Raw genomic sequence first — 20,878 nt, 5'->3', positions numbered from 1 at the left:
TGTCCGACGTCCAGAAAGTAGACGTTCAATGGACATCCATTGAATGTCCATGTGCTATCTGAGTATAAATATATATATTCTATAAATATTTTATAAGTAATAATAATGAAACACTATCCTCCAAAAGAAGGTCCTCCTTACATTGTATTTAATGTTTACGACACGTTATCATTTAACACAATGATTTCTTGTTTTACTGACTAATTATAATATCTCGCAAATCACTTGATAAGGACCTAAACCTAAGATCGAAACGTAGTGATTCTTATTTAAAGGAATATTGCCAGTTTGGTTGAGGGTTTTATTATTATTATTAATAATAAACCCTTAATATTGATTGTGTTTTATTATTATTATTTTTAATTACTGGTGATTTTTAAATATCTCTGCATTTATTTTATAAATATTCTGTGCTGTGTGGATAATATTACGCATACGGCACAGATCATTGCAATTATACATTGCAGCAATGTTCCAATCTTGCAAGTTACAATGTAACATTGTAGAGACATTACAGAAACATAATATTTTATAAATAACATTAAAATTATAAGGTCGCTCTCATTCTTGTCTTTTTTTACTTTTATAAAACAATTAACAAAACAATTTCTTGATAGAGCGGTATTCTACTTTTATATCAGGTGTTTTATCATAGATGCAACTAATTCTGAGTTTCAATGTACGAAATGACAAAGTATTTTTTATTTTCTTTTGTATTATTATGTTTAATTGCTGTATTATTTGTTTCAGTTTTATTAAATTTGTTGATAATGAAATTTTTTTATTTACGTTTTATTTTTGTAAAAATTAGATTAAGAGTATTAAGGAAAAATGAAAAAGGTATACGTTAGACAATGTGTTAATAACAATTTCTAAATTCTTTTTTCATGAAACCGTGGATGTGATAATAAAATCGCTCTGTCAACTAAATTGTATATTATTCCTATTTTTTGGCATTTAAAGTGATTAGAGTAAAAAGAAAAAAGTCTACCCGAATATAATCTAACACCTAATTAATTTAGCTCGTTTAGTTGGCCTACCTTTTTCTTTTATTAATCAAAAATTATTTCTCAACAAATCCAAAAGTTTATTTAATATTAAATAACAGTAGAAAATATTTAATTCTGTAGAAAATATTTAAAAAATTCCTTCTTTTTTATGAATATTAAACAAAGCTATACAAAAATAAATGTTAAAAATATTTAAATAATAATCCTTAAGGTTGCCAGTAATAATTAATAAAAAACCACTCCTCAATGTTTAAAGTCGACCAGACTGGCAATAATTTATTATAAATAATTATTTGAAATACAACAACGTTTCGGCTGTCATTGCAGCCCTTTTCAAGTACATCTATAAAAAGTTCCATCAAAATAATTATAATTTAATACACTTATTCGCAACAATTAATTATACATTTAAAAACAAAAATGTGTTACATACCAAATTTAAAACAGTAAATCAACTTCTATGCAAACTACCGACAATGTTAACGCTTGTTTTGATGAACAATGCAAGACTGACAGAAGTAAGCACATATTAAATAAATGTTAACTGTTCGCAAGAATCTTAGTCACTAAGCGTTAAGAAGATAGAGACGAAACTAAATGTGTCTTTCGTAATTTAAATCGTCATAATAAAGTCAAATAAATAAAAATAATAATAAATAAATAGGTAGATATAAAAATAAAAATAAAATTAAAAGTAAAAATAAATATAAAACGACTTAAATAACGTCAAGAACACGATCATAAATCCCACTGAAATTCTCCGTATCTTTCTGTAAATTAATACTTTTTCCTTGTTTTTTTATGTAAAACATTTCTGCAAAAAGAACTGATGTTGTTTATAAAATTGATTGTGCGAATTGCGATTCGGCTTATATAGGACAGACAAAGAGACATTTAGAAACGCGCATTAAAGAACATAGAAATAACATAAAAAAAAGACAAGACATTGCATTCTGTCGTTAGTTTACATCGGACTTGCAACGATCATGAGTTCCGTTGGGATTCTCCGGTGATTCTGCATGAGGAAAAACAGACAAGAAAAAGAGAAATTGCAGAAATGTTTTACATAAAAAAACAAGGAAAAAGTATTAATTTACAGAAAGATACGGAGAATTTCAGTGGGATTTATGATCGTGTTCTTGACGTTATTTAAGTCGTTTTATATTTATTTTTACTTTTAATTTTATTTTTATTTTTATATCTACCTATTTATTTATTATTATTTTTATTTATTTGACTTTATTATGACGATTTAAATTACGAAAGACACATTTAGTTTCGTCTCTATCTTCTTAACGCTTAGTGACTAAGATTCTTGCGAACAGTTAACATCTATTTAATATGTGCTTACTTCTGTCAGTCTTGCATTGTTCATCAAAACAAGCGTTAACATTGTCGGTAGTTTGCATAGAAGTTGATTTACTGTTTTAAATTTGGTATGTAACACATTTTTGTTTTTAAATGTATAATTAATTGTTGCGAATAAGTGTATTAAATTATAATTATTTTGATGGAACTTTTTATAGATGTACTTGAAAAGGGCTGCAATGACAGCCGAAACGTTGTTGTATTTCAAATAATTATTTATAATAAATTATTGCCAGTCTGGTCGACTTTAAACATTGAGGAGTGGTTTTTTATTAAAAATATTTGTTGTAATATAATAATAAAATATTTTCTAAATTATAAAATAATAAAAATATTTTTGAATATTTTTAATAATTTTAGTACTATATATATATATATATATATATATATATAAAACGATTTTTTTTAAATATAAAAAATATTAAATTTTTTTTAAATAATAAAAATCATCAATTTAAATTTCCCCAGTATAAAAATCTTTCCTCAATGGTAAAAGTCGACCAAACTGGCAATCATTTATTGTAGATAATTAGTTAAAATACAACGTTTTGGCTGTCATTGCAGCCCTTTTCAAGTAAAAATCTATAAAAAGTTACATAAAAATAATTATAATTTTAATACATTTATCGAAACAATTAATTATGAATTCATAAACAAAAAACAAATGTTACATACCAAAAGTAAATGCTAAATAAATTAATATAGTAAATCAAATTCACTGCATACCTCCGACAACATTCACCATTGTTTTAATGAACAATGTAAAATTGACAGAAGTAAGCAAGAAATAAAAAGATGTTGACAGTTAGCAAGAATCTTAGTCACTACGCGTTAAAAAATCGAGACAAAGCCAATGTGTCTTTCGCAATCTAAAACCTAATAACAAAGTCAAATAAATAAATAAATAGGTAAAAATAAAAATAATTTAAATAGCGTCAAGAACACGATCATAAATCCCACTAAAATTCTCCGTATCTTTCTGTAAATTAATGCTTTTACTTTGTTTTTTTATATAAAACATTTCTGCAATTTCACCCCCACTCATGCATCCACCCACGCATCCACCCACGCGCATACGCATTTATGGACCGATTTTCACGAAATTGGTACCAAAATGTTGCAAATTTTTCGGAGAAAGCTGCTATGTGGTTTTTTAAAGTTTTATCCCACCCACGCATTCACACATTTATTCACCGATTTTTTTCGAAATTTGTATTCAAATTTTGTAAATTTGTCAGGAATGGCTACTATATGATTTTTAAAAATTTTTACCATCCTATTCATCCACCCACATGCAAGTGCATTTATGGACCGATTTTCTCGAAATTGGTACCAAAATTTACATATTTTTCAGGGATCGTTAACATGTATTTTTTTAAGTTTTACATTACTATGTATGCATCCACCCACGCATTCATATATTTATTGATTAATTTTCTCAAAATTGGATATCTATTTATATCTATATATATAAGTTGCAAACTTTTTGGGGAGTGTGATGAGATGGTGGTTTTTTAAATTTTTTAACTTTTTTTAACATATAGAAGGCTGTTTTCGCGAAAAAAAATTTTTGCAGTCCCGATATTAAAACATTATTGATCTCAAAAACTATTTGATAAGTATTTAACCAGAACTTGGTTTAATTAAAAATTCATCCATGTCATTGATTTTAATTGTCTTTAGATCGATCAAATGACGCTATTTTCAATAGTTTTGATAGATTTTCAATACTTTCCCCAGGTCTCTAGGAAAATAGACTATCATTTTTACATCTTATATGGTTCATAGATACCCATGGAACTCGAATTTTAGGTTCCATCGATAGTCGGGAAATCGATCTTTTTAACATCCTCCTTTATCACTAGTAACGTCAATTTATCACTTATTTCGAGTACTTAAATTACTGTATATCAGTATTTTAAGTACTCGAAATAAGTGATTAATTGGCGTTACTAGTGATAAATTTCTACAAAGGTAATATGCGATTCTTTTAGACATTTCACATTTTTGCTCTTTATTATTTTGTGATTTCTATAAAAATATGCGTACAATAAATATAAATACACATACAAATATGTAAGTATATATTAAATATATATGCAAAAATATTGTTATTAATATACATTTTTTAATTTACTATATTTAGATGATGAAGATACGGGTACTCCACCGCCTACTTTGATCAGTCCGACCGATACTTCTGTCGAAAATGTTACTATTCATATTTATAAAGAAAGTAGCACAGGTGGACATTGGTGTGCACGAATCATATTTTTCGTTTTACTGGCTGTTCTTACCGGATTGATTGGTATAATAATCTTCGAACATAGAGGGACTACAGATGGTAAATAAAACAATACATTTTTTTGATTATATATATGTACATATATTGTATATACAATATGCATGTATGTGTATATTTTATATGTATCTTGACGCACACACACATACACGCGCACACACGCAACACACGCACTCACACACACACGGACGCACGCACGCCACACGCACAACGCACACACGCACACACACACATGCACGCGCACGCACGCACACGCACACGCATACAAAACTCACTCACTAATACACTATGGCTGCGTTCGGCAAACTACACACTCGGTGTGGTTTCGTGATTTCAGCACAGTAGAACCAGTATGTGCACTCCACCCTTTTTTCTGGTTTGCGTCGATCCGCCGTTTTTGGGTGGAACCAATCAGACGCAAGATCAGTGTGATGCTCAGAGACGGAATACTGTGGTCACAGTGTCACATGTGAATGTCTAATGTGCAATAAATGTACGTTTAGAAAAATTATATCTTTTTTACATTATTATTTTATTTAAAGTATAAATATAAAATTTTTAATAATAAATAATAATCGGATTATTTATAAATTTATGCTTAAACTAGATACAATAAAAACTGGGACATTTTAATAGTTGATACGCTACTGGGCCACTCAAAAACATGGCGGATAATCAGAAATGAAAGATCAAAGGTTCTGACAGAGAGTCGACATACTGGTTTTGCTGTGATTTCAGTGGAAAAATGGATACAGTATGTTCTCGGGTGTAGAGTGCTTCCAAACGGATGCGTATTTTTGTAAACATTTTGTGTACAAATATATATTATATATATATATATATATTTATTTATTTATTTATATTTTATATTTATATATTTATATTATATATATATATATATTTATATATTTATATTATATATATATATTTATATATATATTTATATCTTGAAAAATTATATTCTCACTTGAATCACATAACGGGAAATCATTATTCATTGCGACTTGATGCCATTCTTTTATTAAAGTAATATTTTGTTGGTGCATTACTGATCTTTGCTTTCACTATAAACAGAAAAAGAGGTTATGTGTTTTACCTAGTAAAATAAAAAATGTAAACATACCGAATCCCACTGACTTCCCCTTGTATTTCGACGAGTGATTTGGTGGCATACCAGTGTGATTCCCTCTATTATTTGCGAACAATTCACCTAAAAACACTTGAATATACACCAAAGGTTTCCGAACAGGTAATGTGAGTTCGTGTGCACACGAGTAGTGTTTCCGAACGCAGCTTATATCTATAATTCTAATTTTTAAATTTAAAGGACCTTCTACAATGGAGAGGGTGTAGTTGTAAGAAATTGAGAACCACAGTCGATTATTTCAAAAATAATCAATTGTGATAGGTCAATTTCTTACGACTACCACCTACTCCATTGTAGAACGGCCTTAAGGCCATTGCACGTAAAAAAGTTTTAGTCGTAACTAGATACTTAAAATCAGAGATGCGCCAACTCCGAACCGTTTTTGATTGGCTCTCGAAATCACGTGGTTTTTCCGCCATCTTCTGACCATTGCAAGCGCGCGTTGACACAAAAATACACGTGGTGCAAGGCACGATCATGGTGCAAAATGCAGGTTGACGTTGTAGTAAAATAAGTTTCTATGAGGAAATTAATTTTCGAGCACAATATTGATATTTCAGTGATAGTTGATAAACAGAAAACTCTAAAATATGCTCCATTCTCCATTGCTCCACTGCTCTGCTCTGCAGCTCCGAGTGCTCCGTGCTCCGCTTTGTTAATTTGTCTTCTGCTTTATGGTCGCAAGATGGCGGCTGCCAGAAGGAGTGGGGAGAGGTTGGCGCATCTCTGATTTTAGGTTTCTAGTCGTAACCGTAGAATCCGACCAATCGCGTTGCTTGACTCTTACTGCTATGGATATGGATGGCTGAATTGAGAAACGTGATTGGTCAATTCTTGCGCTTACGACTAAAACTTTTTACGTGCAATGGCCTTTAGAGGATCTTAAATGTCCTTGAGAAGTCTGTTGTTTCTTTCCTGTTTTATCGACAAAATGTAAGATTAAATTAACTATAAATCTATTTATTGGTTATAAATTCAAGAATTCAGCCTATGGCAAAGAACTAAACGTAAGCGCTTACATCTGTCGTAGTCGTAGACGTAAAGTAAGGCAGAGAAAATACGTAACTACGTAAGTCGACTTATTACAATCCAGATAGCCAAGAATGCAACAGCATGTGAAACGATGGTATTTAGTTATTTGCGTTATTATAACTAGAGGCGCTTTCTTAATATTAGGGTGACGTGCGCTTAAGATTTGGTCTAGGTTCTTGTAAATAAATAGGATATTTATTTACATATTAATAATTCATTCTAGCGAATGGTTTATTGGGGATGCAGTTCTCTTTGTACATATTGTTATTGCCCAGCCAGAAATGATAGTTAAATCGACGTTGAATCGACGTCGAATTCATATATGTAATAAGCATATATGGCCAGCGGATCCGAAAAACATGAGAGAACACTACGGTGCAAACAATATATCGTTCTCCTTGTCTAGCAGAACTCGGTTTATAATACGCATGCGCGAGAATCTTCTCTATTATATAATATATATAATGATAGATAAAGTTAAGATTTAGAGGTTACAGGAAATTTTTTGAAATTTGTTGCAATATTTATTGTCCAATATTATCTATTGTGATTAATTTATTTAATTTAATTGAATTTAATTGGAATTTTTATTTTTATTTTAATGCGTTAGTTTCTGTAGTTTTTAATAGATTTGTTCTTATACATTTGTTCAATTGAATTTCAAAATTTATTTTATTAATTATGTAGGATCCGCGAAAAAGAATCGGGCCTTCGGGTGACTAGACCGGCACTCGAACCCGGAACCTTCCGCTTGCCGGGCGACTGCTCTAACCATTAAGCTACCTAGGCCCTCTGCCCAACCTTCTCCGCATCACCCACTTACGCGTTATGGAGGAGTCCCGATACTACAATTATATGTAAGAACAAATCTATTAAAAGCTACAGAAACTAACGCATTAAGGTAGTTCTATCGCTACAATATCAACTAAAAGTTTCGCCTCTAATCGATAAGGAAATTCATCATTTATACAATGTTACCGTAGCAACAATTTTAGTTGAGTCTGTACAGTCTGAACCTCTTCACATAGAAACAGCTCATGTATGAATACACATCATCATCGCAATTTCTCTCCATGTTTCGTTTGGAAAAAAATTCATTTCTTTAAAAAGTAATATCTTTGAAACTAAACAGTGGGAAAAATTTTTTTTTTTTTTAAATAATCTCACACTCATATTGTATACCCCACTGGTTTTTTATTAAAATCGTAAGATCCGTTCTATTGTTATATATTAAAATGTGATGAAAATGCCATCCTTTCACGTGGTGTATAGAAAAAATGCTATTTTTAATTGTAAATAACTGTTAAACTAAACGGTGAATCGACTTCAAAATTTCGTAATTGATAGATATTAACTCCGTCTACAACATTAAAATTTCTAAATATTCGTAAGAATTGTGAAAAACGATAGAACTACCTTAAAATGAAAATAAAAATTCTAATTAAATTCAATTAAATTAAATAAATTAATCACAATAGATAATATCGGACAATAAATATTGCAACAAATTTCAAAAAATTTCCTTATAATAGAACTATATAATTCAATTCAATTCAATTCAATTCTTTATTCGTCCCCTAAGAGATTGAAGGCGCTTTTGAAGGAGCGTTCCCCAACCTTACAACCTCTTACAATCATACTTATAACTACTCTTATCTCTATTCTTACATCTAATTTACAAATAACTTAATTCTACCTTAACCTACTTATCTACTACTTTAGAGAGAGAAAGAGCCGTCCCTACCCATCGCTTCGCTTCGGCTTCCGGTTCCCCATATATTCTCCACCACCTCATTCATACCTCCACTCATTCTCCTCCTCATACTTCCTTCCTCCTTTTCCCCTCCCTCCCCCTTTTCTTCCGTTCTCCCCTCTTCCCTCTTTTTCTCTATTTCTCTCATCCATCCTTCCCCTTCTCCTCCTTCCTACAATATTCCCTTCATTCTTTCCCACCAGTTTCCCTTCTCCCCTTCTCCCCCACATTCTCCTATCACATGCTCCCATGTTTCATCTTCTATCCCGCATAACCTACATCTTCTTTTCCCCTCTTCTTCCCAGTATCTCGCCCCTCTCATCTCATTGTTCATTCTGAACCTTACTATCCTTCTCCATCTACTTTCCCCCCATCCCTTTCTCAGGTATTCCGGTAAACCCTCCTCCTTCCATTCCCCATACCATCTATTATATCTCGACTCTCTTATCCTCTCCCATCTTTCCTCCTTTTGCCTTTCCCTGTCTTTCTGTTCCCATCCCTCATATACTTCCTCTTCCCTTCCCCTTTTTTCCTCTATCTCTTTCCCTTCTATTCCTCTTTCTTCCCAGAATTTCTCCCTCTCTTCCTCCCACATTGTTCTTTCCTTTCCTCATCTTATCCTCTCTTTCATATCCTCAAAACATTTCCTCGCTAAACTTCCTCCCCTTCCTTCCTCCAACTTTCTCTCATACCCTACCGCCCTCCTTCCTGCCCTTATCCTAAATTTGTCTTTTCCTATCTTCTCTCTTACCATATACCCCGGCGTGCACCAGTCTACTCCTAACGTCCACCTAATCCATCGCTCCTGCATTGCCTCCACCTCTCTCCTCTCCTTCCATCCCCATATTTCCGCCCCATATTCCAACACCGTCCCCACCAACCTTTCCATTAGCCATACTCTTTTCATCCAGTCTCCTGCAAGCCTTCTCTTTCCCATTCCCCACACCTGTCTTATCACCGCTCCTGCTTTCCTAACTCTGTTCTTTACCTGCGCCTCCTGCCCCCCGTTTCTCTGTAGCTTATACCCTAAATATGTGAATTCTTTCACTTCCTCTATCCTTTTTCCTTTCCATCTCCACTCCACTCTCTTCATTCTTCCTCCTCCCTTTTTAAACCTCATTACCTTTGTCTTATCCACATTCACCTCTAACCTTTTCTTGTCCATATAACTTTCCATTTTCCCCAACATATGTATCATCCCTTCCTCATCCTCCGCCAACAGTACCATGTCATCTACGTACGCCAAACAATGCACCTTTTCCCCTCCCAGTTTCACCCCCCCCCCCAACCTCCTTTTCTTAGCACTTCCTCTAATAGAACTATATATATATATATATATATATATATATATATATATATGTATATATATAGTTCTATTATATTCATAAAATACAATGTATATTGTATTTATTGTGTTTATTTTAATTCTATTCTATTTATAAAATACAATGTACATCATATGTATTAATATATATTCTATTTTATATTAATAAAACTTATTATTTTTGAGCTCGTTTTATTTTTTTTTAATTTTGACTATATGTTTATTTAATTCTTACAAAGACATTTAAAGCTATATAAAATTATACATTTAATTTTAATTTTATATAGCTTCAATTTGCATTCTTTATTTTTAATTTTATATTCTATATAAATACTTATTCTATCTATATAAATATTACTTTATTTATATTTATATTATCAAATTATCTCCACAAGAGTAATATTGCATTCTTATTCAATATATTTGTTGACACAAAAAAAGATTTGTAAATGAATGAAATTATCATATTTTTATTTACTTGTATCTTATATACTATTATGTCTATAATACTTATTTAATTTTATATTTAACCGCCTGCGCACAACACCTTGCGCACAACAGCCAAAGTACTGTATTCTGTCTCACTTCATAGTTATACGTTCTTCTCACTTCCTCTTATGGGCGGTAGCCATATATGCTTATTACATATATGGTCGAATTAATCGAATCGATATCGATTCGACGTCTTTTCAACCAATCATTTCTGACTGGGTGTTTGTTATTGTTATTATTATTATTTATATTATATTTCTTGCAGAGGTATCTCCGCTTCCTTCCTTTTTTCCGGTTGGTTTGTGTAGAAGCGTTGACTTCTTTATCGGCGATATTGGTGGAGAAATTAAGGGCGATACTCTCCACAATACGACCTGTACGAGTACGAGGGATCGTTCCTTTAAAGGAGATCCAGGCGAACTATTTCAGAAGTCCAGGTCTATATTGTCGTTGGGGGCCTTTATGGGCGGAAGTTCTGAAAGAAGATTATTAGTAATTCTCAGCGATGATACGCCAGACTGGAATACTGAAGAGTTCTGGCGTTTTGGCGCCAGGAAGCGAATTAGTATTAAATTCGGGCGGGAGAATGCCAGGAAATCTCACTCTTAGGGTGCGATCCCATAATACGGAAATCGAAGTGCGGAACAGAGAATGCGTGAATTGAACAGCCAATCAGCGCTCTTCCGCATTTTTCTATCCCGCATGTTTTTCTGTGCCCTGTGCACACGGTGCGTGCACCGACATGAAAATGAAAGACATGAAAATGACGCGTTCCGGGAAATAAATACATAATTAAAAAAATAAGTATTTTATCGAAACAGTAATATTTGTTAATTTTATTCAAGTATAATATTTAAAATGTTGAAATAAATATTATTGAGACAGTATTAAATAAATTTAATTTAAAAAAAAATTATATTATTACAAAAATTGTTTTTGAATCCTATGACTCATTTTTGGTAATTTTTCCGTATCATGTGCACAGGGCACACCAAATTATGCGTCATTATTATTGATGTGTCTAGAGTTTTAAAGCAAAAATTAAAAATGGATAACAAATTATTAATGTTGCAAGAAGCTGTTAAAACAAAGAAGTTGCAAGAAGTTCTAAATTTCCGTATAACGGAACAAAGGAAAAAAATTTTCAGATAAAACACATCTGAACGCGTCAAAAAGACACTTTCAACTCTAACTTTATAGGTTAGCTAGAGTACGCAACGCATACACACAAACACATACGGAAAAAGATACAGAAAAATGCGGAAGAGCTCTGATTGGCTGTTCAATTCACGCATTCTCTGTTCCGCACGTCAATTTCGGTATCATGAGATCGCACCCTTAGAAGGACCGTTCGTGCTGGTGATGTCTTTTGGAGGAGGCTGCTCACCTGGTCTCCTTTTGGCCAACTTGTACAAGGGAGTTGGTCGGGTCCTCTTTCTGACCGTAATCAGGTCTTCTTCTCTCGGCCTCTTGTTAGAGACATTTGCGGTATGACTTACCTGTATTCTTTGGCGTCAGGCGCCATCGATACAGTAAGCATCGATAATTGTTTTCTCGCCGCAGAGGGTTTCCTTATACGAGGTGTGTTCAAAAAGTATCGCGAATTTTGTGTTTTTTCAAAAATTATTTATTTATTCATGAATATCTATTTTGTCCCCTTCAAAGTAATCCCCACCAGATATTATACACTTGTGCCAACGTTTTTTCCAATCCTCGAAGCACTTCAAAAAATCATTTTTTGTGATCTTGTTCAGCTCCTCCTTCGATGCCGTCTTTATCTCCTCAATCGTAGCGTAGCGTCGTCCTTTCATGGGCCTCTTCAGTTTCGGGAACAAGCAAAAGTCACAGGGGGCAGATCTGGGGAATACGGTGGCTGCGGCATTATTAGTGTGTTGTTTTTGGCCAAAAATTCGCGCACAAGCAACGATGTGTGAGCAGGAACGTTATCATGGTGCAAAAGCCAATTTTTGTTCTTCCACAAATCCGGGCGTTTCTGGCGGATTGCTTCGCGCAATTTGCGCATAACTTGCAGGTAATATTCTTTATTGACCGTTCTACCCTGTGGCAAGAACTCATGATGCACCACGCCCCTGCAATCGAAAAAAACTGTAAGCAAAACCTTCACATTTGACCGAACTTGGCGCGCTTTTTTCGGTCTTGGCTCGTGCGGCAGCTTCCATTGGAATGATTGAGCTTTGGTTTCCACGTCATAACCATAAACCCATGATTCGTCACCAGTTATGACCCTCTGGAGCAAATTTGGGTAGTCGCGGACAGAGTCCAACATCTCCTGAGCAATGTTAATGCGCCCATACAGCACAGATTATTGCAATTATATTGCAGCAACGTTGCAATGTTGCAAGTTGCAATGCAACATTATAAAGACATTGCAGAGATATAAGTGCACAAAATTCCAGCACACTTGTAGCAACATGACATTAATATTTTGGAAATATTGCATGTAATCCAAATTCTATAATTTATATATTGTAATATATATAAATTAACTACAACATATTTTCATTAATGATTTATTTACATTTATATACCTGTATATGCAACATTAGTTTATGGTTGCAATAACAATGCATTATTGCAAACTCATAACATATTGCAATATTGTTGTAATATTTTGTTGCAATCTTCCAAAAAGCGGACATTTTAACATTGCTGCAATTCAACAGCAATGATGTAGCAACATTTTGCAGTGAATTTGCAATATTGCAATATTGCGGTGAAAGATTGTTGTAATGTTTTTGCAATCTATCGGTGCTGTATGGGCGATGCTGTTTTTGGTCGAAATTGAGCAATTTTGGTACGAATTTCGCGGCGACCCGTGTCATGCCCAAATCATTGGTAAAAATCGAATGGCACGAGCCAATCAATATGTTTAGGTCCTCAGCAACTTCTCTAACGGTGATTCAACGATTGACCAATACTATTTTCTTCACTTCATCAATGTTTTCGTCTGTTGTTGACGTGCTCGGGCGTCCGGCACGCTCTTCGTCGTTCACATCTTCTCGGCCCTCGGAAAACATTTTGTACCACCGATAAACGTTGCTTCGGTCCAAGGTAGCTTCACCATATGCCACAGTCAACATTCGGAATGCGTCCGCGCACTTAATTTTGTTTTTCACACAAAATTTGATACAGATTCTTTCATCCATTTTTTGGAATAGGCAAAAATCGAAGACGAGCCAAAACACGTGCAAGCAAAGCAGCTGTCAAAAATTAACTGAACATTCAAAATGGCCGTACTTGTCGGCATAAATGAGAAACATGAGTACCAACATAACGCCACAAAAAAATCGAAAATCGAATATACGTAACCCGCGGAAATTCAAAATTCGCGATACTTTTTGAACACACCTCGTATCCCCTGCGTGGGTGTATTTCACATACGGGTAGCGCGCCCGCGTTGCGCTCAAAGTTTTTGACGATCCATCATAACGATAAAATGCGGTTACTTTCTTTCAAAAGTTCTTTCAAAAGTTTTTTCAAATGTTTTAAAAATTCCGATATAATCATATTGTTTAATAATGACAACAGTGTCAACTAACTGCGCTTTTATTAAGAAAGTATGTAAATTTTAATTCTTGCATTTAACATCAAAACGTTTATCTTTATTAATCTTAATTAATTGTATTATTTTAGTTTCTCACTTGAAAAGGACCAAAAACAGATGGTCGAAACGTTGTGGAAATAAAATAAAAATTTTCTTGGCTAGTTTGGGTTGAATTTAATGTATCGTTCCTATTTTAAATATCATTAGCGACGTTTTAAGTATTCAATTTGATTAAAATTTATATTTATGACAAAAAAATTATAATTAACGGATAATATATCTTATGCACAAATTTATTGAAAAATATTCAATTCTATCATATATTCAAATGACAAGGAATTACAGGTCCTGCTCTTTCTGCCGCCAATCTGCTATCAGATTATGTTTAACAGATCTGCTCGGTTTCTGCCGTCAATTTGCTATCAACTATATTGTGCAGATCTGCTCAGTTTTTGCCGCTAATCTGTTATCAGATTTTGCTTACTACTTATGCTAGGAGAATGTCATCAATTACGGACACAGTAGACAGGAATCTGCTTTAAAGTCATGATTAGATTTGCTGTCATATTGCCCATATTTTGTTAACATGTTTTGCTATCTGGGTAGTTACGTATTTTCTCTGCCTTAGGCCCGTTCTACAATACGTCGTATGTCGCAGTCGGATGCCGGAACGTAAGCGATTGTCCAATGCGGAAATTTTGTTTTCGAAAGAGAAATTTCCTCATTGGACAATCGCTGATGTTCCGACATACGACGGTATTGTAGAACCGACCTTAAGAAGGGATTTATGTGATGTCATATATTTTGATAAAATATTTTGTATTTTAAGTCGATACACCAATTGCATCTTCACGTTGGGCAAGTATATTTGAAGGATGGGTGGATGACTCGTCTTACGATCATCATGATGTATCGCATGACGAAATAGTGGAAGCAAGTGAAACAGTGTTAGAACAAGAGGAAGAAAAGGAAGATCATGAGAAAGGAGAATCGACAGAAGAAATTGGCGAAGAAGAAAAAGCAGAAAAAGAGGAGGAGACAGAAGAAGAAGAAGAAGAAGACGAAGAAGAAGAAGAGAAAGAAGAAGATGATGATGAAAAAGAAGAAGAGGAAGAGGAGGAGGAAATAGATGAAGCAGAAAATGAAGAAATAGAAGAAGAAGAGGGGGAAGAAGGAAGTCAAGAAGAGGAAGAGATACAAGAAGAAGAAGGTAATAATGACGCAAATGGTACGTGCAAAATGTTACAAAAATATTAAAAATATATATTTATTTTTATTAAAATATATTTGTAGAAGATGAAAGCGAAGAAAAAGATATTGATGAAGAAAGGGCCGACGAAGAAGAAGACGAAGAAAAAACACAACAACAATATGACAATGCTGATACATTGGAAGAAACTGATGATGATGAGACAAATGAATATGATGATGGAAACGAAGGAAATGATAACTTTGATGTGGAGCTTGAAGCTAGCATGGAGATTGTTGATACCTCTGTAGAAGAAAAAGATGACGATATATTTATGGGATTCGCAGATATACCTGGCATTCATAAAATTGACTCTAATAGTGCTGATCCTCTAGAAGAGGTACGTACGTTTTATTATTTTTATTATTTTTATTATTTTTGTATATTTTGCACTATTTTTATATATTTGATTATATCTTTCGACGTTGATTATATCTTTCGACGTTGATTATATTTTATATTTCTTTAATTTTTTGTCATTAAAAATACTTTTTTATTAGATAGAAAGTGAAGAACGAGAAGAAGATATAGATGATGTAGAATCTGAAGTTGAAGCTGAAGAGGAAGAAATTGAAGAATCTACTAGCGGTGAGTCTGTGAGAAAATATATATTAAAAATACCTTTGCTAAAGCCTTTTGATAATTACATAATTTCAACTAGATATATAATATATGATCCTCCATGCTCTTTTATTCGATTTTAACTCTGATTGTGAATATAACATGAAAATATATAATATAAGCATCAGCATCTGTTCTTCCTTTTTCACAATATAAACATTATAAAGACAAAAATATCTCGTGGCTTTATACTTATTGACTATATTATGGTAATTTCCTATATAAAAAAGATAGTAATCAGAAATGAAACATATGGTGCTTGCAGTGGCTGTGAAATTTGGAGTCGGTGTTGCACTTGTTGTTGCTGCGCATTTTGTTCTCGTTAGACGATGGAACAATGGTAAATTTTTTATATGCATTATCTTATATGTATATCAGCACATTTCTTATAACAGGCGCTGCAATAATATATGTATATAACACATATAAAAAGAAAATAATTAATTTAGATTTATTAGATTAAATAAGTTTTAAATTTTAATTTGTATTATTATTGCACTCGTTATAAGATTTAAAAAGATCAAAATTGAAATCTTTTACAGGTAAGTAAAAAGTTTTGACATATATAAATTTATTCTAACTAAATCACGATCTGTGTTTCTTTCTTTCATATATATATTTAAAAAAGCTTCTTAGGTCCTCATCGCGGCCATGTTAGATTATTGTCATATCAGAGGCCTGATTTCACAATTTCATCATGGTCGGCGAGGAACTTTTCATTAATATATTATATATTACAGAATATTTATAGAATTGACAGTTGTTTATTTTACACCTTTCTTGCATGCATCTACATAAAATACTGAATGACTCAATTTTTCAGTTAATACTTCCTGTTCTTCACATGATTCAATCGACACACCTGATTTATCAAGACGCAATACAATAGTTCCACCACTTCATATTAAACAAGCGATTATATCAGCTGAGAAAATAGATGATAAAGCACCTGTAGAAGTGCAAATAAAAAATTATGAAGACTTGAGATCCAAGTATAAGAAGCTGCAAAAAGAAAATATTTCTCGAACTGATGTAAAGAATTTGATTTCAAAAGATAAATCACAAATAACAAAAAAATCAACTCAAAATACAGCTAAAGCAGGTGTGATGAATAATTGTCTTATTTTTTTTCTATCGTATTGAAATAAACTGTGTATGTGTGTCTCACAGATTTGCTTTATATTTTTTCGGCTATAGAAATCAATACTAATCGGGATCAATTTAAAATAGTATCATCTGAGGAAGAAGATTATGAATTAGAAACATCAGAAGGCGAACGTATTTCGGGAACGGAAGAGTACGATGAAGAGCGAATAGAAGAAAATAATGATAATGAAGAAGAAGAAGAAGAAGAAGAAGAAGAAGAAGAAGAAGAGGAAGAGGAAGAGGAAGAAGAGGAAATCGAAAATGTTGATGATTCAGAATTAATAGCTAAACTTGATGCAAAATATGGAAAATTATCCACTCCACAGGATAGTGAAGCTGATGCTGAAGAAGAAGATGAGGAGGAAGAAGAGGAAGAGGAGGAGAAGGTGGAGGTGGAGATGGAGGAGGAGGAGGAGGAAGAGGAAGTGGAAAAAGAGGAAAAGGAGAAGAGGAAACAAAAGACAAAATACTAGAACGAAAACGTAAATAATAATTATATATTTTTTAATGCGTAACATGCATGTAGAAAAAAAACTTTTAACAGTTCCTTTTAGTCTAACAATTAATAACATAACTTTGACGTACTATATATATATATATATATATGTTTATTAAATAATAGAGATTTGTATATGTATTGTGGTTTTATAAAATATCTTATATTGTCTGGAAATTATATAAACATGTCATCATTTCCTAGTTTACAAATAAATTAAAATTTGATAGATAAAACTAAAACAGTGAGACAGATAAAATATGAGCATGGAGGATCTTTATTGTATCAGAATAATTATTTTTTCTTTAATTTATCAAAATACTATATAATAAATTAATTAAAAATCTTTATAATCTTTATATAACACATATTAAAGATTTTTAATTAATTTCTTATATTAATATTTTAATTATATATATAATTGATTTAAAATGTTTGTGATATATAATAAAAATAGGTTTAAACATTGGTATAAATATATAGTACAGGTAAATATATATAAAGTGTATTGCAGTTTTCGCGAAAATATTTGCTTTGCGAACAGGTATTAAAGCTCTGAAGGACTCACATATGGAATCTGAAGCAAGAGCATCCATTCGACAAACAGAAATTGAAATTAAACAACAGGATAGTGATCAACTTAAAAAGGAAGGAAGAGCTTATTTTAATAATATATCGAATATAAATAACATATAGTCGCTTATGAAAAAAATAATAATTCTACAGAATCCCAGATTGACAGTAAACTTCGCAATTATAGAATATGTGCTTTTGTAAGATAATTTGATAACATTTATTTTTTCGAGCTAAAATTATTTATTTCGACAACTGACTTGTTTCGAAAATGAAAACATAATACGATTTATAATTTTAAAAAATATTAAAATATAACATATAATTATATGTAAACAAATTGTATATTTCAATCTTTTGCTCGTTTTTTTCACTCTTTAACAATAAGATTTCTGAATTTTTACTTGTTGAGAATTTATCGCGATTTGCAACGTGTTAACGTGTTGAAGAAACTCAATTAACATTTATATCGTATGCTTTTTTAAGGATATTAGATTTTTACAAAAATGGCCGATGTATAGCATACATAATAAAGTTAGATTAATTTAAGATTTAAGGGAAAGGAAATACATTTTTTCTCTATAAGGTATATCAGTACCATTGTAAAAAAATATTTGTTGAATGTAAACTATGATAATCAATCAATTAAATCATACAATTATAAACGTCGTGACAAAGTTGAAGATGTAAAGAGAAAATAATGTTTGTATAATTATTTTTACATAAAATTATTTATTCAAAATATTCACAATTGCAAAAGAAACAATATTTTTTTAGATTATTAAGTAAGATTATTTTATAGTCAATTCTGAAATACTTTCAAAACCTTTGACGAAAGTATAACATTTTTGAGAAATATAAACTTAAAGATGTTTATGATTATTCGTTCTTAATATATATATTTTCCTCATCTTCTATCTTCAAAAAATGTGTATTTAAAAAATCTGATAATTAAATAATCTGTATATTCATGTAACTTTCAGCAATCCATATTAATATTTTATATTATGTCTTGTACTATTAGAAATACAATACGCGCTGTCTCAATCTCTATCGTGTCACTCAAAACGCAAAATACAAATATTTTACAATATATAATGTAAAAAAAATTTTATTTTATAATAATTAAACAACGAGAAATTCATCTTTTATATTTTCTAAACATTGTACAAGTCAAATGTATGTATAAATAAAAAAAAATCCTGAGGAATTGTCTTATGAAAACTGCTGTGTAATTTTTCTACGCAAATGTGTATCGCAATTTAATATTTATGCTTGTGTCGTTTACGCGGGGAAGGAGGACTACAAGCTCTATGTTTAGAGGAAGTACGTGGAGGTGGTGGAGGCGACAAAGAGGGTGATCTGCGTGATCCTCTTTTTCTATCGCAACGTTCATTAGTGGGCGATCTGCGTGATCCTCTGCCTGAAGAAAAGGAAGGCGATGGTGTACGTCGAATACGAGGGGGAGAAGGGGTTACTGGTACGCGTTTTTTATACGGAGATCTTGATCTACGTTTGCAGCGAGGCGATCTACTGCGCGATCTAAAAATATATAACAAGTAGAAATATACAATATATATAAAAAGTACCGGGACCTCTAAATATTTCGAAAACTAAGCATTTTAGAAAAAAATGTTTCCAATGAATTTTATAGAGCTCAAAATAGGGCATTTAATGGTGACCTCGATTTTGATCTAGGGATCAAATTTAGGTCATTTCAAGGTCGACTTAATTTTTTAAAATGGAACCTCCTACTTTTTATTGCATACTCTTGTAGCTTATCTCGAGAGCTTTCCAAAACACTATAATAAAACATTTTTTCATTAAGTACTTTTTGAGTTATAAAGGTTTAAAAAAGATGCATGTAATTTGCAATATATTTCATTAAAGCAACTATGTGTTTTCTTTAAACCAATTGATTGGTCTCATTATTCCATGCACAAAAGTATTAAGGTATGATTACCGAAAAATAAATATTTTACAAGTTTTTACATTTTGTGTCAAAAAATTGTTAACTTTAAACCTTTATAACTTAAAAAGTACTTAATAAAAGAATATTTTATTTGAATGTTTTGGAAAACTCTTGAGATAAACTGTAAGAATATGCAATAAAAAGTAGGGGATTCCATCTAAAAGAATTAGATTGATCTTGAAATAACCTCTAAGTTTGACCCCTAGGTCAAAGTCAAAGTCACCATCAAATACCTTATTTTGAGCCCTATAAGATTGATTGGAAACATTTTTTTCTAAAATGCTTAGTTTTAGAAATATTTAAGGGTCCCCAGTACTTTTTATACACCCTCTATATTTATATATATTCTTTCTCAATAATTATTTCATAATGTCAATTAATATATACAGTCAGTTTAATATACACAGAGTGTCCAATTTTGATCGACTCCCAAAAACAAAAGTTATTTGACTTGAAGGAGGATAGAAGATGGCGCTACTGACTTTTCTGAAGGACGCTTTTCTGAGTCATTTGAAGGGCATTTGTTTTTTTAAATGAAACTACTATAATTTTTTATATAAATCGATTTCTCGTAATTTTTGGCATAAAAGTTGTAAGATGGCCAGAAAATGAATAGTTTACGAGATATTTTATATTTAAATTTGACGCTAATGGCACATAAACTATCAAATATCTCGTTAAATATTCATGTTTCGACGATTTTATCACAATACTTTCATACATAAAATAATGAAAAGAATCAATTGATGTAAAAAAAGTTTATAAGAAAAAATATACTAGTTGCATATAAACTAGTAGCTATATATTTTTTCTTACAAACACCTGTGT

General features: G+C 31.8%; 2 protein-coding genes across 6 annotated transcripts in view; one reads left to right on the top strand and one right to left on the bottom strand.

Annotated features, from left to right (window-relative positions):
• The window catches only part of LOC114936778 (uncharacterized), a 31,133-nt gene extending 13,018 nt beyond the window's left edge, over positions 1–18,115 (top strand). Inside the window, exons 2-9 of one of the 3 annotated variants that reach the window (XM_029310089.2) lie at positions 4,525–4,722; positions 14,823–15,221; positions 15,287–15,582; positions 15,743–15,830; positions 16,129–16,203; positions 16,687–16,965; positions 17,061–17,491; positions 18,050–18,115. In XM_029310089.2, the coding sequence (XP_029165922.2) occupies positions 4,525–4,722; positions 14,823–15,221; positions 15,287–15,582; positions 15,743–15,830; positions 16,129–16,203; positions 16,687–16,965; positions 17,061–17,482 (1,757 nt within the window). In that variant the 3' untranslated portion in view covers positions 17,483–17,491; positions 18,050–18,115. The remainder of the gene's footprint in view (positions 1–4,524; positions 4,723–14,822; positions 15,222–15,286; positions 15,583–15,742; positions 15,831–16,128; positions 16,204–16,686; positions 16,966–17,060; positions 17,492–18,049) is intronic. The other 2 variants (XM_085489684.1, XM_085489685.1) reach the window with 2 other exon arrangements.
• A 453-nt stretch (positions 18,116–18,568) lies between these two features.
• LOC114936780 (U2 snRNP-associated SURP motif-containing protein) overlaps positions 18,569–20,878 on the bottom strand; it is a 12,919-nt gene continuing 10,609 nt past the window's right edge. For all 3 annotated transcript variants that reach the window (XM_029310094.2, XM_029310096.2, XM_029310095.2), the window contains one exon: positions 18,569–19,620. In XM_029310094.2, the coding sequence (XP_029165927.1) occupies positions 19,341–19,620 (280 nt within the window). In that variant the 3' untranslated portion in view covers positions 18,569–19,340. The remainder of the gene's footprint in view (positions 19,621–20,878) is intronic.

This window comes from Nylanderia fulva, unplaced genomic scaffold (assembly GCF_048542155.1).
Source record: "Nylanderia fulva isolate GAGA-0341 unplaced genomic scaffold, ASM4854215v1 Scaffold117, whole genome shotgun sequence".
Lineage (NCBI taxonomy): Eukaryota > Metazoa > Arthropoda > Insecta > Hymenoptera > Formicidae > Nylanderia > Nylanderia fulva.
This window is presented reverse-complemented; position numbering and strand designations above follow the sequence as displayed.